Source organism: Sphaerodactylus townsendi, linkage group LG14, assembly GCF_021028975.2.
Source record: "Sphaerodactylus townsendi isolate TG3544 linkage group LG14, MPM_Stown_v2.3, whole genome shotgun sequence".
Classification (NCBI taxonomy): domain Eukaryota; kingdom Metazoa; phylum Chordata; class Lepidosauria; order Squamata; family Sphaerodactylidae; genus Sphaerodactylus; species Sphaerodactylus townsendi.
The window spans coordinates 9,655,541-9,673,072 of record NC_059438.1 but is presented as its reverse complement, the minus strand read 5'-3'; the positions used below and the strand labels follow the sequence as shown (position 1 = coordinate 9,673,072).

The window sequence follows — 17,532 nt, the reverse complement described above, 5'->3', positions numbered from 1 at the left end:
AAGCACTGGCCACAAATGCCATTGGCTCCTCTTGAGGTGAAAGGGAATGGTGGTGGACGAGATTGGGTGATTTGTGTTATGGTGGGGTTAGGGGAGAAGGGGAATCAGGCAGTGAGTTGAGAACTTAATATAACAGTCAGGGGCTCTTATTGTTGGTGAGGAAACCAAGTACAGTCAGTTTAGGCGGAGGATGATTGGAAGAGGTCTATGCAAGTCTTGGCCACTGCTGGAGCTAGGAATGTGCTGACACGTGCAGGGATTTCTATCTTTTATTCCAGAAGCTCATGCCCTGTCTCTAAGGTGCTGCCAACTGGATTTAACAGCAGTCATTTTCTCTTTTGGGCCTGTTTCTTTGTTGACTTTTCTTTGTATCCTGGGTTCCCAAGCAAAAGGAATCATCCAAAATTTGGGCATACAGGTGCAGCAACCAGATTCCAGATACATTTCAAAAAGGCAAGTTTCTAGACCATATGAGGTGAATATATGCATTAACATAAGAGTAATGGCTGATAAAATTGCAGATGCTGTCTGGCTGATTTCCAGGAGTCAGGGGTTTAGGTTATTGTCAAGTTACATAATACCTTCCAATGTTAAAACAGTCATAAATTGCAAAACATTCTCCTGATAAGAGACTGAGATTTTCCTCTTCTTTTCATGGGAACAACTTGTATGTGTATATATTTGATGCATTCTAGTTTTTTAAATTGATAAATGTTTTACTGTAATTTACAATGCCAATAAAGGCTTTACTACTACTACTACTACTACTCTTCTTTCCCCTCAAACTGTAATTATTCTTTTGGGGGTTCTACACATTGCAAGACATGCACCATCCAGGTTTCTCTGATCTTGTTACAGATTTGACAACACAGGTGTCTCCTGGTGGTCAAACTCCAGTTCCTGACTACTTCACTTCAGTGGGTTTTTTTAAAAAGTTCAAGGGTCTAAGTTAAAAACCCACTAAAACCCAGGGATAATGAGGTAATCAAAAAAGAACAAGACAAGTTTATTCGTAAATGGGAGAGTAAATATTAATCCTTAGCCAGGAGTTGTGGGATATTGGGTTTTAAGCTGTATATTGTATATTGGGGGGGGGGGGGGGGGGCAACATCCTTTCTCAGGCAGGCTTGTAACATATAAAGACAGCTCCCAACAAAGTTACACACCAAGGCAACCAACCCAATGCACTGCTATAACACCTAAAATAGCCAGACGGCAACTTAGCAAAAGATCTGATATCTCCATAGATCGTTAATTTGTCTTCCTGTTCAACTACCCTTCAAACAACCCCCTCACCTCCAACTGTTAGATCCTAACTGTACCCCGCCCCAGTACCCAGCTCCTATTGGCTGTTCTCCCACCTGCTGGCAGACTTTTTGCCTTTAAAAAGTTTACCAGTATTTCTTACATCACTCTAGTTGTTTTTACATAAATGAATGCTTCATTGCTTACAGTTCCTATTGGTTTTGTCTTTTTACATTAAGCAGCTCAGACCAAATTTATTCCTTTACTTAATCTAGAGCCTACTTTTTTCCCCAGTGGGAGCTCAAAGCAGCTTTCATTGTTCACCACTTTTCCATTTTATCCAATGATTGGATTATTCCCTACTACCTGCCATACAACCACATAGAGAGGCTTTAATACTGGAAATAAATTTGAATTGTTATTTTCAGTTTCATTTACATTCTGCCTTTCTCAGTGAAACGGAAGGCAGATTACAAATATGAATAAGAACCATTTTCTCAATTTCCAAGCAAATTACAAAGCATGATGAAAACTTTGACGGAGCCAGTGCAGATGCTTACTGCAACTAAATGAAGCTTCTGTGCTAACCCAGTCTAGTCCTGAGGCTGCAAAGGCATGAATGACCTTTTGCTATATCCTGGTTAGAGTCAGAGGTTTGCAGACCCTTCTTTTCTTCTTAACTAGGCAACCCCCAGCATGTGTAGAGGCCTTTGCTTGTGGCTTTCATAACCAGCCCCAGGGCCACTTTGTGTGTGTGCACCATCAAGTCACAGCAGACTTTTGTGACCCTTTGGGGTTTTCAAGGCAAGAGATATTCAGAGGTGGTTTGCTGCGTGGGCTAAGAGAGTTCTGAGAGAACTGTGACTGGCTCAAGGTCACTCAGCAGACTTCATGTGGAAGAATATATGCCAATAAAGGCTTGTGTTGTGTTGTGTATGTGGAAGAATGAAGACTTGTACCCGGTTCTTTAGATCAGAATCCACCGTTCTTGACCACTACACTGTGTTGGCTCCTAAGGTCACTTTACCGCTATAGACAAAAATCGCTGCAACTCAAAAACTAACTAACATTTGCTATGTAGATATGCAATGGCCATTTTTCAAGGCTTAAACATCACCCCTTCCAAATTCCCAAAATCATTCACTCCAAGTGTTACGATTTCAGCTTGGCCTGCATCACACACCCAGAGCATGTGGTAATACCTCATATCAAATGAGCACCAGAGAAAGAAATCTGTATTATAGCTTATTAATTTCAGAATGATCTCAAAATGTGACATCCACTGTCACTAACATCATAGTTACATTCCACGCCACAATCCTTTAATACATTCTGGTGGTTCTCTGCTAAACAGATGGGCTGCAGAAAAGGTGCAGAGAAGAAATCAAGGGCCTGGAGAACCTTCCCTACAAGGACAGCCAAATGTGAAGGCTAACTTTTTAAAAGTTCTCCATAATGTTGAGAGAATGGACAGGCTAAGAGAACATTTCCCTACAATACCAGAATTCTGAGTCAGAGTTGGAAAACAGATTCATGTTAGACAAAATGAAACAGTTATTTACACAATACACAACTAGTTAATTCTTTCCTTTATGGGATTCACTACTCCATGACTAGTTTAGGTAGCTTTAAAAAGGAGATGAATTCACAGTGACTTTAATTATTAAAAAACTGCTTCTGAATACCAGCTGCAGGAGAAGGGAATGCTGTTGACTTCAGCTGATGGACTTTGCTACAGTAAACAGGATGCTGGGCTAGTTGAAGAGTCAAACACAATAAAACAGTTAAACAAAGAGTTACAGATCAGTTCTCGGTAGATCAGCTCATCACAGGAAAACATCCCAGCCTGACTTTAGAAGGACAGAGGTACAATTTGCTGACCAAACCAGGACCTTTTAGAAGATGAAGAGTTTGGATTTATACCCCCAACCCCCCCACCCCTCCTTTCTATCCTGTAAGGAGACTCATAGGGGCTTACAATCTCCTTTCCCTTCCCTGCCCAGCAACAAATACCTTGTGAGGTGGGTGGGGTTGACAGCTCCGAAGAACTGTGACTAGCCCAAGGTCACTCAGTTGGCATGTGTTGGAGTGCACAAGCTAATCTGGTTCACTAGAAAAGACTCCGCAGCTCAAGTGGCAGAGCGGGGAATCAAACCCGGTTCTCCAGATTAGGGTGCACCTGCTCTTAACCACTACACCACGCTGGCTCTCTTTTCGTCAGAATCCTAGCCACTGTACTTCCCTTTTCTGCCAATTATATAAGACTGGCTTTAGCACCAGGCAACTTCACTACTGCACTGTAACAAATTTGCCATTGGGGAAAAAGAGCAGCCGTTGGATGGAACACCAAAACGTGTAGAGAAATATTTATAACATTATTTATTCTTCCTATGGTGTAAAAAAATATAGAGAAACAAAATAGTACACAAGAATCAGAACAGAATCAAAGGAGACATCCATTTTTACAAGAGTTCAAACTCCAGGAAAAATTGTGTGGTTTTAATCAGTGACTCATCAAGTTCAGGCAGCAAAAACAGGTGCGGCTTCTGCTGGCATCATACAAAGCCAAGAAAAGGTCTCAGAGTGGATCAGTCTTGCAGTTTGTGTCGTATTCGTGATAGCCTTTGGCAAAACACAGCACTTTAAAACAAAAATATAGCCCTATTTCAATCCACAGCAGAAAACCAAAAGGCACAGGACTCCTTTTTGTTTCTTCTGTCATTAATGTGATTTTCCGCTGTCTCTGTATTAACCTCCACACTTCGGTTTAGTCCCAAAATGGATTTAGTATTGCGAGATCTGAAGGGCACTCCTGACCAGTATTTACTGGAAGCTTTCCACAAATCTCACAGGAAATAATTTGGAATTAGGAAAGAATCATGTATCAAGTCCCTGAGTCTTCTTACTAAATTCTTCACTAAGACACAGTGATGGGGTTTTTTTCCATTCAAGGTATAACTTAGCAGCCAGTCTCCAGAAGATTTAATTGGTACCTTTTCCAAAGCCTATCATGATAAAAGGAGAGAGACATGACTGGAATAATCTATTAAAACCAAGTTTCCATCTTCTTCTGTTGAAAGGAGCAAAAGGATGAGAGCTGTCTTTTGCTTCAGTTATAATGCAGTGGAGAAATTTTTAAAACAGTGGATTTAGGAATGCCATCTAAGCTGCTTTTAGTTTTCCGGTCACATGAGGAATGGAACCTATTACATCTGGATAGAAACATACAGCAACTGCCAGTAGTGAATTCCTATAAGTAAAACCTTGTACCAGACATCTGGCACTGCTACCTGAAAGGAAGATATTGCCAAGATCTGTAATAAAACCCAAGGAATTCGCTTTGCTGCAAAATTGGGGTCAAAACAGTCACTGAGCCACCCCCAAAAGGTGGGGGGGGGGGGAAGAGTACAAACAAAATTACCCTGAAGCGAAAGATTTTGCTTCTACAGCAGTGCAGGCAGGTCAATTCCCATCTTGAAGATGGAGCATCTCCAGTAAGCAATGAAGCTGGCTTGGGGCAAACGGACATCTTTAAGAGAAAGACTGTAGCAGGTTGTCATTGCCATCTGTAGATCTTCACCACTCTCTCCGTTAACGTGGCCAGAAAGCTGCTGTGGTTCACTGTGTAAGGACAGACATCTAACACAGGTGAGTCGTCTGTGAGCTTCTGCAGCAGAGAGCCTGTCCCAGCATCCCAGAGCTGCAGGATAAAGGGAATAGAAGTCACAACTCATTGGACATCACGTACTTTGGATCCAATTCCTGAAGAGTGAGATGTAGAACAAACATCCCACACAAACAGGCTCTTTGGATAAATGTACAGAAGGGAGGCAGTGCAAGAATAAAAAGCTAATGCATCCATCCTGTACAACAAAACTTTCCTTTCTATCCCCATATTCCGCAACATGCAGCACAACGTCACAGTAGATTCTCAGATGGATTCAGAGGAAGCAAGAAGAGCCAGAAAGGACACCAGAAGCTGCATGAGTTTAACAAGAAGGCATGTCTGCCTCTAAGTATGAGTCACACATACTTAGAGGCAGACAACCCAAAAGCCAAAGCTAGCCCCTCCACTACCCCAGCCTTGAGCATTATTCTTTACTGATCCAGAAACATTTCCCACTCATGTCCCAAGCTTGAAACAGTACCATGGCAGAGTTTGATGCTTCATCCCCAGCACACACAAGGATGCTGCCATTGTCTTCTGGACTCTGAAAGATGGCATTTTTGGTCAAGAGTTTGCATGTTGGGCCTGCAGTAAGAGTCTGAACGGGACGACAGGAACAGACAACCTCATCGGCTCCTTCAGTGAGCTGAGTACAGGTCAGCTCCATCACCACACACTGCAAACAGTTGCGGCTTTTATCTGTAGAAATCAAGGAGAAAGTGATGAGTCCTTCCCAGCATCCTGAACAGCACAAGATATTTACACTGGAAGAAGCCAAGCCTATGGACAGCGATGCTCTAGCCCAGGGGTAGGGAAGCTGCGGCTCTCCAGATGTTCAGGAACTACAATTCCCATCAGCCCCTACCAGCATGGCCAATTGGCCATGCTGACAGAGGCTGATGGGAATTGTAGCTCCTGAACATCTGGAGAGCCGCAGGTTCCCTACCCCTGCTCTAGCCAGTCCCCCTTGTCCTGGGTGAAGGGCCATCGCCTGAATTGTTCTCTTGAGCAGCTTTCCTTAGGACTGCGTACAATCTTACACATCGCTCCATGATAGTGGCTTTCTATCTGGAAACAAGGGAATAATATTCCATGAAGGGCCAGGATAATGAATCAGAGGATGCCTTTCTTTTGTTCCACTTAGGTGAATTCCATGTCCTCTGGCAAATACGTTCATTGACCCACACTGGATTTATGGCAGACAACAGCTCCCTGACCACCCTAATATCTGACCAGGATTTAAGAAGAAAGGATGTCCAAAAAGCTTAAGGGCTCAGAGATCTCCTGTTCTACTATCTTTGCTGGAATTAGAAGCACAGCCGACACACCCTTGTATGATGCAGCAAAACACTATAGCAGCTTATGATGGTAAGCAAGATCTCTGCCCATTCACCCAGTAGGACTGGAAGAGGCACCCAGGAGTCAATTCAGAAGCTCTACTCCCCTTTCAAAAAGTCTGAGAAACAACTTGCCCTATGGAAACAAGTCGGCCAGGGCAAGGCTGCTAAAAACTCATCATGAGCAGCAGAGGGAAACGTGGAGCAATGGTGATGGGAAGGTGGGAGTGGTCGACCAAACATAAGACGATTTGTGAACTGCTGAATGAAGATGACCTCTTGCTACCCATGGGTCAAAACCATGAAAGGCTTATCCAGCAGAGCTCAACTGCCCATAGGCAGGACTCTTGACACCAAGGTGACCATGGAAACACAGAAGTTACAAAGATTTTTATGCAGCTTTAGAACACTGAAACTCCAAGATGGCAAAATCTCACTTGCCCTTCCCTCCTACCCTCATGAGCCTTGAAGTACTTGCCAACCATCATGCCAAAAGACTGGTCTGAATTAACTGTAACATCTGCAGTACTGCTTGTTCATCTTTCCAAGCTGGCAAGAAAACCACGCTTCTGACCCGTCTCGTCAAACTTGCTCAACCCCCACCTGGACCCTTCATACCAGTGTACTTCAAACACTAAAGAAAATGTGAGATTAGCAACACTGCAATCCTCCAGCGTTCGGACTACCTCCAAGAACTGTAGATCTAAAACAACTTCTATCAAGAAACAAGTAATGTAGTATAAACCCTGGTTACTTGCAGCCACTAACCCTAGAAGTGCAGGAGCCGACTTCTAAGCAGCCTGCCTATAACAGGCACCCAAGCCTAGGTGCCACTGCAATTGCAACCAAACCCTCACGTGATAGCTTACTGGGCCTGAACGTTGCAAGGCAGTGCCGTGTACTGGCCTCCGTCTGAAGGTCAGTACAGCCTCCAGACTCCAGGGGGAGGTGATGAGGCCGGTAGGAGTCGCTGGCCTTCTGCTCCCAGAAACAGGCTCCTTCCAGTGTCCCAGACACCAGTCCACCATGGGGTAGTGCCGCAGAAGCCATTCGAGGTAGATAGGACAAGGACACCACTGGGCACCTGGAAAGGAGACGCAAGAATAGCTGTGATCAGATCGACCCTGCTTGCCTGACACTGCATCCATAAGCCCTTCCCATTCCAGTGAACGGACTGAGAACAACTTTCCGCAAAGAGATAAAGACAGGGCCTTTGGCTGATTTAACAGTGGAATTTCAAGCAGAGTTACATCCTTCCTTGTAAGCCCACTGGCTTAACCAACTTAAAAGAATATAGCTCAGTTTAAGGATCACACAGGACAACTTTCATTGATCATTAATTCTAATGTAGCCAGCCATCTACATGATACTGCAGTAGACATAACTGCAGTTGTGGAAAAGCTGCAGCAGAATGCATGAGGGCCGGAGTGCCAGGAGGAAATGTTGCACACCACACCTAGTGCAGTTGCCCTAGTCTAAACTTTGGCAGCTAGAACAGCTTGCTGAATGAGCCCAGGAGTTTCCAAGGTTTAGCCCGACTCTCTTCTCTGTCTGACACAAAGACTGCGATCCTGAGCTGCCTCAGGCAAATCATGAGAATAATATGCAGCCTGTACCTTGAGCCCCACAAACTCTGTGCCAAAGTTACATTAAAAATCCTTGCTGTGGAAAACCAGGCAATTATTCATGCAGTACCACATTTCTTTTTTTTTAAGTGTGTAAAATCCCCCATGATCTTAGTTCTTCATGCTTGCCTTTTCAACTCGGAAAACAACCTACTCTTATGACACTGTAGCTATACCTGGATTTCTCCGTAGTTAGCTCCTGGACATGACAGGTTGTATCTCGCAGGTCATACACCAAGACCGAGCCATTGACAAGTCCGGCGTAGATGTAGTTGGCATTGTCCAGGGACCAGCAACAGCTCCAGACAGGCCGACCCGCATTGTAAGTCTGCACAACAGTGTTTGTTGTCAAGCTGAGGGGAGGAAAAACAAGATGGCATCACTACGCCTCAGGACACACTACTAGAAAACTACCCATGCGACCTTGATATAGCAGTATTAGAGGGTAAGCATACATTCTGAGTCCCTTTGCAGAATGAGGGGCAGGGCCTCCAATTCACTCATCAGAGAAACAGGTAGAGGGAAACCCATCCTCCCTCATCAACACTCACCTTGTAAGCTTCAGAGTTTGGTCCACGGCAGCAGATAACAGCAAGCCATCTGCACGGTTGTTAAAGGCCAGCCCTCGGATCTGCTTGCTGTGGATAGGGACATACTGGCTACTGTTCAAGTTGACGGCACTCATCATCTTAATCCCATAGCCTGAGACACAAAGCAGTGCTGATCAGGGGATGGTGCTCCAGACTGGGCTCTTGCCATATGTGTTTGGAAAGAGCAAAAACCCCTCCCTGGATATCCAGGATTCTTCCCAAGATTGACAGCTCACCAGGAATGAGGGTGCTCTGAGGAGAGGGCTGTGACATCACCAGGCAGCTCAGCAGGTCACAGTACGCCATGACCCGGCAGCTGCCCGTTTGGGACACCACGAAGGATCTCTCAAAATGATACTTGTGCTGGCCTTGGCTGGAGGAAGGGCGCCCTGAGAGGCGGGAGTTGGTGGGCTGCTGAGAGGAACTGGTGTTGTGTTGAGCCATCAGGGTTTTCAATTCCTGTGGAGAGAAGTTGAGTGAAACAGGATGGATTACAGCAGAAAATGAGAAGGCCAAAGGACCAGATGCTGGCAGCCAAGCCTCAAGAGCAGAAAGTGTCAAGGCCAAGCTCCAGCTAAATGTGTGCAGTTCACTGAATGTGCTACCTAGCTCAGCCACTGGACAGGAGCAGAGCCATAAGACTACACCCCTTTACTTGGAAGCAGGCCCTGCTGTGTTCAGTACAGCTTACTCTGAAGATAATATACAAATTATTGCAGTCCAAGCCTGAAATAGTGCTTGCAACCAAAACTTGTTCCATCTTCACAACAGCCTGTGCAGAAGATGCAAATGTTTAATGGAGTACTGAAGAGCCTGAGATCGGACCATCAGCGTTCACAACCAAGAAACCTGACCCCAGTTCTCCTAAATCCAAATGCAGTCTGCTGCAAAACACTGACACTATATGAATTTACTTAAAGCAAAAGTGACAGGTTACACAGAACTACCCAGCTCTGAGCAGAAATATCCATACTAGAAAACTGCTTATTGTACAATTCACTGCATCCAAATTCCAAGCTGGAACAGTAATGTTTTACAGCACCCTAAATCTACTCAGAATCTTCAACAGCAGCTCAAACTCTGCTGTGAAAAGGGAAAAACAGCAGGAAATCTCATATAAATGGCCCATTGGTTTCCTTGGGAAAGAAAGCACAAGAAGAAAGCACAAGAAGGAGCTGGGGTAGGTAGCAATTTAAAAGATCCTACCTGGACTTGCTGCCGAAGTTTGCTACACTCTTCCGTCAAGACCTGCAGCTGGAGCCGGCTCTGAGCAGATTCTAGCTCTGCTTTTCTTCGTAGCATTTGCTCCTTCTCTAGAGAGCTGCAGAAGAAAAGTACAACAGACTTCATTTTTCACAGCTGAGATTACAACTCTGCCGATTGCAACTCACCAGTCACCCTCACTGCCCAACCTTCTACACATGCTGACAATGTGGGGAACGCTTATTTTTATGTTGGAGGGTTGTAAAAAACTCAAGAGCTGTCTGAAGAACAATCTTAAATAATAATATTTGCAAAGAGGGTTATGGAAGTTTGTCAACAGTGGCTCCCCAAAATGATTCTATTCAACAGACCAATTATCCAATTTTTACCTTCAATCAGACACTGTAGAGCTAGAAAAGTTCAGACATTATAATAAAACCAAAATGATCAAGAAGTTGGAGCACCATCTCTTTAAGTGAAAGTGAAGAGTTTTGGGCTCTATAGTTAGTAAGTATGACTTTAACGGGGATATAATGGATATTTATAAAAATTATTCACAGGCTGGAAAAGAAATTGAAGAGTTGGATCCAGATTTAATTTTTCCTAACAAAATTTCCCCTCTCCCCCCATTGCAGCCCATTGATCTTCCCAAAATGCTGCTCTTCGGACAGGGGACCCACATGAATAGTAGGAGGGGCAAATCAGGGGCCTGCTGCAGAAAACGAAAATTGGCAGAAATTACATTTTCCCTTCCATCAGCGGAAAATATAGTCTGGATCCAGTCCAGACAGGCAAGAGTTTTTTCTCCCTTTCCCAAATTCCCAAATACTAGAACTCAGGCGTGCCCAAGTTCATCTGAAACAGATTAGGAGCGGACCAGAGTAGTATTCCTCATAATTACTTTGTAAAACTTACTGCCACAAGATGTAGGGACAGCAAGTAGCTTAGATGGTTTCAACATGGAGTTCAGAAATATTCAGAGAGTGGGTTTATCAATGACAGCTAAATGAAGTATTCAAGTTCCAAAGGGAAAAATACCTCTAAATGAGACAACAGAAGGAGACTTTGCTTTGACTCTGGTGGGGTTTCTGGTTGGCCTCTGTGGGAAACAGGATGCTGCAATATTGGTCTGATTGAACAGGGCCTTTCTTATGGAATTTAAACACACCCCAGCACCAAAAAAGAAATGTTAAGGTAGCAACAGAAGCAGGCAAGTAAGTCATTCAAACTCCTATAACTGTCTGGGTCCCTTCTATCAGAAATAACTGATGAGCATAAAGCATGCCCTTGAACCCAAATGTACACAGGAAGTATCTGTAACAGAAGTCTGCATTTCCATACCAGACACAGCTGGAAAGACAGCAGACTAAAGGTCTCCAAGGCAACTGGCTGAGATCACATCAAACAAAATTTCCCAACAGTATAGAAAGAAAGCATACATACATACCTTTTCATCTGCTCCTGTTCACTAGTGTCCAATGCTTTCAGAGTGCGAGCATAAAGGACCACAATGTCTGTCCGTTTGGCTTTCTTATTGCACTAAGAAGAAAGGAATAAGAGGCAGGGTTGATGCTGCTCTGCCGTTTAGCTGGCAGCACTCACAAAGAACCAAGGCCGTCCCCTGCTTGCTGCTGTTTCTTCTAGGGCTGCCAGCAACTGAAGCTATTGATATCTCACTTTTCAAGATGCCTTTAGATAAGTTGGTGGATGAGGGGGGCGGGGTGGAACGTTCACAGCTGCCTATAAGAAATCCCATCATTGCAGCTTCTTAGTGCCATTTTGGAGGAAGAAGAGGAAACAGACAAGCATCTTTCCATAATGCCCACAACCTACTCCAGAAGATACCCTTCCCTCCTACCAACTGCTGAGTGCCATCAATGTGGGCAAAGGAGACAGAGGCCAGGCATCTTTTCATTTGGCCCAGCTAAGGTATTGCCAAAATATATTTTGATGTCCATATTAGTTTTTAATTGTTCTGAGACACCTAGTCTAATAATGTTTCTGCTTGAAAAACAGGGTAAAAATGGTAAAAGTCGACAGAGGAAATGTCATAGGAGAGAAGGCTGAAGGCATGTGGAATGAAATTAATGGGAGGCAAGGCAGGAGAACAGGCTATTTTGACAGAGAGAAAAATGTTATTCACAAGGCTGTACTGCAGATAGGGGAAAAAGCAATAGGGTTTTTCTCAAGAAGGAAAATTTAGGCTAAGCACTACCTTCAAGGCGCAGGGAACTGTTTAGCATTGGAACAACCTGAAGAATTTCCTTCATTGGCAACCTGGCATCCATCACAGTATTTTTTTTTAAGAAGTCAGTTGCTAGGGCTATGAATTCTCTCACCTTTCCAGATGGTGAGCTTCATTCCAAGGAAGAAGTTGCTGAGTTTATTAGGCATTTAAAATCCTACAGCACCCTCCTCTTCCCTGCCCTCCCCAGCTAGATCCCTTATCATTGTGAGACATTTTTATCAGGGAGTCAGTCCCTCACAATCCCTTACCTGGGGGCACTTGCCCGCCTGCCCCTTCAGCCACCTCTCAATGCAGCTGTAGCCAAAGAGATGCCCACACCGCAGGGCAGAGAGACGGTGTCCCCCAGCATTGGTCCACTCTTCAAAGCAGATTGCGCAGGTATCACCGCTCTCCTCTTCCAGTGAGGCGGTTGAAGCTGCTGCAGGTTCAGCTTCCTTTAAAGGACTTTTCTGAAACAGGAGGGCATGAAATAGGGAGTCAGGCAGGCAGTCCTGGGCGTTGGAATCAGCACCTATACCTTAGCTCCTCTCTCTCCCACCTTCTTTTGCTGGGTACTAGCTTCTCTAGGTCCTGGATGCACTGGCTCATTAGAACTGTCTGCGGGAGGATCCATTTGTGTTGCATCAGAGGCTGCAGGAGAGAAACAAAAGAAATAACTTGCACTGGCAGGAATGGGACAAGACCACAATTGGTAAGACAGAAGCATTTACTGTCAAACTAGAGGCAAAACAGGCAGTCATGTATCACGTGCATGTCAACTGTATAACCACTCCAGAGAAAGAACATCTCAAAATGAAGCATGTTATGTGAAGGAGAGAAGAGACCCAGGGACCAGCCTTTCTCTCAAGAAAAATGGATAAACTCACAGGCTGAACAACAGAGCTTCAAATTGTATTTTATTGTATTTATGTATAGCCCTACATTGTATTTTTCAGGCTGAACTAAGATAAATGGGGGGAGGGATGTGGGGGGCACCACGGGGGGAAGAGGGCGATTTTCCACTCCCCCACAGGTGTGCGCCCGGTGAGCGGTACACCCCCACCCCACCCCCGTCTTATAGCTTTGCCTCTGCCTGTATCAAACACAAATCCTTGCCCTCACTTTCAGAGCCTTCCATGCATTACCATGCATGGCCAAGAAGATATGTGTACACTACAGATATTTCAGTGTGAATGAAGCCTGATTTGCCTTTAGGGTACCTGAGCACAGATTCCCCTCTACCCTCACTGAGGAAGACTGAAAGGGTTTGAAGACAACTAGAGACTCAGTCAGGGGTGGGGAGTGACCCATATGAAATCTCAGCTATAAGAACACAACAGTAATGAGGTGGGGGGGGGGGTGTACCCAGAATCCTGTCACACTTAAGTCATCATGGGAGCACTGCAACTTCATGTCACCTAGGCAACCCCATGCACTGAACAGACCTTTACATGCATATACTAATCTTAAGTAACGGCACAGGCACTCAGAAATTACTATCTGTTCAAGGAAAGCTATTTTGACAAAGTTCCCCATGCTGGTAGTCAAACTCTTCTTCCAGATCTCTTTATAACTGAACTGTGATATATATTTATCACAGAAACATATGAAGCTCTCTCACAAGTCAGACCATTGGTTCATTTTGTCTACTCTTGAAAGGTAAGAGCTATCCAGGATCTGGGCAAATAAAGATCCTTCAAAATATTGACTACCATCAAGCCTGGACCAATGCTCATGCAAAGCTCGTTTTTCTTCTACAGTTCAGAAGACTGACATCTAAATCCATGCTCTGTTCATCCCTTGGCCAAGACCCCCACTCCCCAGCTTTATCTGGATTGTTTTGAGGATGTGAATTGGATAAGCATATTTCTTCATGTGCCATGTTCTTAAACCCCTTGCAAAGTATGCAAGGCCAAGAGCTAAGAGTAGAGGTGAATAATTTCTCAGGCTTTAGATGGGCATGAAGATGAAGCACTAACACAAACCTCCCACGTTGGATGGCCCAGGTGCCTCTTCAAGCGATCCTGCAGGTTCTTCCCCCTCCTCCTCTTCTTCAACTTCAGTCAAACTGCTGCTGTCACTGTCAGAATCACTAAGAGTCACAATCTCATCTGTGGTATGCCCACCGTGGCCTGCTGAGAGATTTGATCTGGCTGCTGCTGCTTCAATCCGCCTGGTAAGGAAGTAAGCATCCAGTACTGCCATTGCCCTAAAAGCCAACGAACAAAGCCAAAAAGTATAGATTATTATTAGCTCAGGCAGCCTGGACAGTCAGTCATAGGATCATAAAGTTGGAAGAGACCACAAGGGCCATCAAGTCCAACCCCCTGCCATGCAGGAACACACCAAAAAAGCACTCCCGACATATGTTCATCCAGCCTCTTTTAAAAACCTTCGAAGGAGGAGACTCCACCACTCTCCGAGGCAGTAAATTCAACTGTCAAATAGCCCTGACACCAGTCACCAATTTCCAAGCTGCACTCTCAAGCTTTTAAGTGAAGCATCTTTAACTGCACTGAAAAACAAGTCAGAGTGCCGCCTCGGCCAGGAATACGCACATTTAGTTGCAAGTTGAGCCAAGAATTCTGCAGCAGAGTGATGTCTGACATCAATCTGCCATCAATCTGGTCATAAGATCCACCAAGCACACCAGGATGCAATGCTAACTCCACCATTCATTCTTAATTATTCCCACAGAACAGTTAGATTATTTCAGGCTAACACATCATCCCTCATTCCTTCAGTTCTTCCTTCCTTAATGTCCATAAAAACAGAGAAATAGTAGTAGAGTCCATCTAATTTATCAATGGGGAGAAAAACTATCATGCCTGAAACAGTATAGTTGGATGATGGTTAATACAGAGGAGATTACAGAGAATAAGCTTGCCCTAGTGATGCTATCCCACGGACAACCCCTACATGAGAAATAGTTTGGTATCAAAGTTTCTAGATGGATGCAAATGCTCTTATACATACCACAATTGAGGGTGTCCATTTTTTCTCCCTTTTTTATTGTCAAGTCACAGCTGATTTATGGCAGCTTTGGTGGGGTTTTCAAGGCAAGAGACTTTCAGAGGTGGTCTACAAGGGACTACACTCCACTGTTTTATTCTCACAACAGCCTTATGAGGCACTCTGACCTGAAAGTAAATGCATCTAAAGGTAAAGCTAGTCCCTTGTGCAAGCGCCAGGTCGCTACTAACCAATGATACTTATTAAGCAGACTATGTTTATGGGATGGTTTGCCATTGCCTTCCGCAGCTGTCTGCACTTTACCCCCAGGAAACTAGATATTCATTTTACCAATCTCAGAAGGCTGGAAGGAGGAGTAAACCTTCAGCCAGCTACTAAAATCAAACTTCCATCGGGATCGATCTTTCTATCAGTTTCATCCCACTCATCCTTCCAAACTGCTCACGATGGCAAATTGCTCATGATGTATGTGAGCATTCGCATCCAGCTGGAAACTTTGATACTGAACTATTTCTCATGGAGGGTTGTCCATGGAATAGCATCGGCAGGGCAAACTTATTCTTGCTAACCCCCTCTATCTTAACAATTTTTTCTTTCTGTTTATCATGTGAAAAAGGCAGGCAAGGCAAGATTGCGAGTGTGTTTTACCTGCCCAAGACTCCCAGCAAGTTCCATGGCGAAAAGAGCGACATGAACCCAGGCGTGATCCTACGCTCACTCTATACCATAATCTCCAGTGATCTGTCACTATTTTCCCCCTTTCATAAACCATTTACAAAAGGGAAAAAACAGGTCAATGGAGATTATGCAGTGGTGGGATTCAGCAGGTTCGCACCACTTCGGCAGAACCGGTTATTAAAATGGTACTTGTAAACAACCAGTTGTTACTGGTTGTGGTGGATTTTCCGGTCTGTATGGCCGCGATCTGGTAGATCTTCTGGGCCACACAGCCTGGAAAACCCAACACAACCAGTTGAATCCGGCCGTGAAAGCCTTCGATAATAGGTTAAACCAGTTGTTAAATTATTTGAATCCCACCACTGAGATTATGGTATAGTGAGCGGGTACATTATGGGATAGTGAGCGTTATGATAAACGTTCTGCCCCCCCCCCCCCAACAGAAACTACACAGCACCTCCAAGCCCCGCCTTTCTGTCAAGGCCACCTTTAGAGGTTGCCAACTCCAGGGTGGAAAACACCTGGAAACTTGGGTGTGGATCTGAGGAGGGCGGAAGAATCCCGCAGGGGGGGAATGCCATGGAGTCATTTTCTCCAGGGGAACTGATCTCTGTCACCTGGAGATCAGTTGCAACCCCTGGAGGTCTCCAGCCACTACGTGGAGGTTGGCAACCCCAGCCCGGCGCCTTAAGAGCCGGGAAAGGAAAGCAAGGCAATTACCCCGCATTCATTCCCACCGGGCTCCGCTGGCGGCTCACCTGACTCGGGATGCCCGTTGGGTCCCGCGCGCTGTCGGCTGCCGCGTCCTGGTTCGAGGCAAAGGCTGCGACTGGGGCTGGGAAGGAAGCGGCGGCCTCCTTGGCTCCCGCTCGCCGAAGTAAGCATGCCAAGGAAGGCGAGGAGCCGACGGCGAGCGGCTCGCCTCGGCAGTAGCCGCCGCCGCCGCCTCCTGCGCGGGCCCCGGCTGCAGATCCACGTCCATCGCCTCCTGAGCCATCAGGGAACGGACTCAGCAAGAGCCCAGCGCCGGGGCCCAACGGCCTCTCAATCTCCCGCCGCCATCTCCGTGCCTCCCATTGGTCATTCCTCCGCTCGCGTCAGCAAACTCCGCTCCTTATTGGCCAGAGCGATACTCCAGGACGCCCTCCCATTAGGCAGCGCGCCTGTCAGTTTCTGGTCTTGGGGCGAGGAGGGGAGTCCGAAACAAGGGGTTTAGGAGCATAGAGATTCGAAGGCTAGACCACACGCAGAGTTCTTGATTTCCTGTTTGAGTTTCGAAACAGGTTGAACATCATTCCGTGTAAATGACATAAGCACGTGCAGTCAGGATTTAAAAAAAAAAGGATTATGGTTTAGATAGATCTATAGTGTGTATGTATGTGGGTATATACTCTTCAATATCATATACAAAATTCTTTAATGTACAAAATATAGATATAGTGTGTATGCGTATATATGTATGTATGTATGTATGCATATATATACACATATACCAGGGGTAGGGAACCTTTAACACTCAAAGAGCCATTTGGACCCGTTTTCCACGGGAAAAGAAAACACTTGGAGCCGCAAATAATTTTTGACATATAAAATAAAGATAACGCTATATATATATTAGGGTTTTTTTTACCTTTTACTCCGCTCATTCTGAAAATCGCATGGATGAAGCCGGCGGCTCAGGAAGCCAGCGGCGCAGGAAAGCGCATGCCCTGCTCCAACGGGGCGGGCGAGAGGGAAAGCCTGCAGCGCGGCCCAGCCGACCGCGGGCAGTTGGAGCGCCCGCCCTGATGCCTGCAGGGCGGGCAAGGATGGGGCCAGCGGCTCAGCTTGTGGAGCCACAGTGCAAGGGCAGAAGAGCCGCATGCGGCTCTCGAGCCGCAGGTTCCCTACCCCTGACATATACATACACATACGTATATATACATACACACACACATATATATATATGGAGAGAGAGCATGTATGTGTATATATAGTACAGATACGA

At 45.4% G+C, this 17,532-nt stretch overlaps 1 protein-coding gene across 1 annotated transcript; it reads right to left on the bottom strand.

Annotated features, from left to right (window-relative positions):
• Positions 1-3,609: 3,609 nt before the first annotated feature.
• RFWD3 (ring finger and WD repeat domain 3) lies at positions 3,610-16,608 on the bottom strand. The gene is made up of 12 exons (XM_048516184.1): positions 16,304-16,608; positions 13,880-14,103; positions 12,454-12,545; positions 12,164-12,364; positions 11,115-11,206; positions 9,671-9,785; positions 8,701-8,923; positions 8,426-8,576; positions 8,051-8,227; positions 7,119-7,333; positions 5,394-5,611; positions 3,610-4,945 (listed from the first exon to the last, which is right to left on the bottom strand). Exons 1-12 carry the CDS (start codon positions 16,540-16,542, stop codon positions 4,802-4,804), a joined length of 2,091 nt encoding a protein of 696 aa, XP_048372141.1. The 5' UTR covers positions 16,543-16,608; the 3' UTR covers positions 3,610-4,801.
• Between the last annotated feature and the right edge of the window lie 924 nt (positions 16,609-17,532).

Bases quoted from the DNA above. Each gene is read 5' to 3' on its own strand.
- RFWD3 (XM_048516184.1), bottom strand. From the start codon at position 16,542: ATGGCTCAGGAGGCGATGGACGTGGATCTGCAGCCGGGGCCCGCGCAG. The intron at 12,365-12,453 runs GTGGGAGAGAGA...CTCCTGTTTCAG, and splicing joins CTAGTACCCAGCAAAAGAAG to AAAAGTCCTTTAAAGGAAGC. The intron at 9,786-11,114 runs GTATGTATGTAT...TTTCTTCTGCAG, and splicing joins GAACAGGAGCAGATGAAAAG to CTCTCTAGAGAAGGAGCAAA.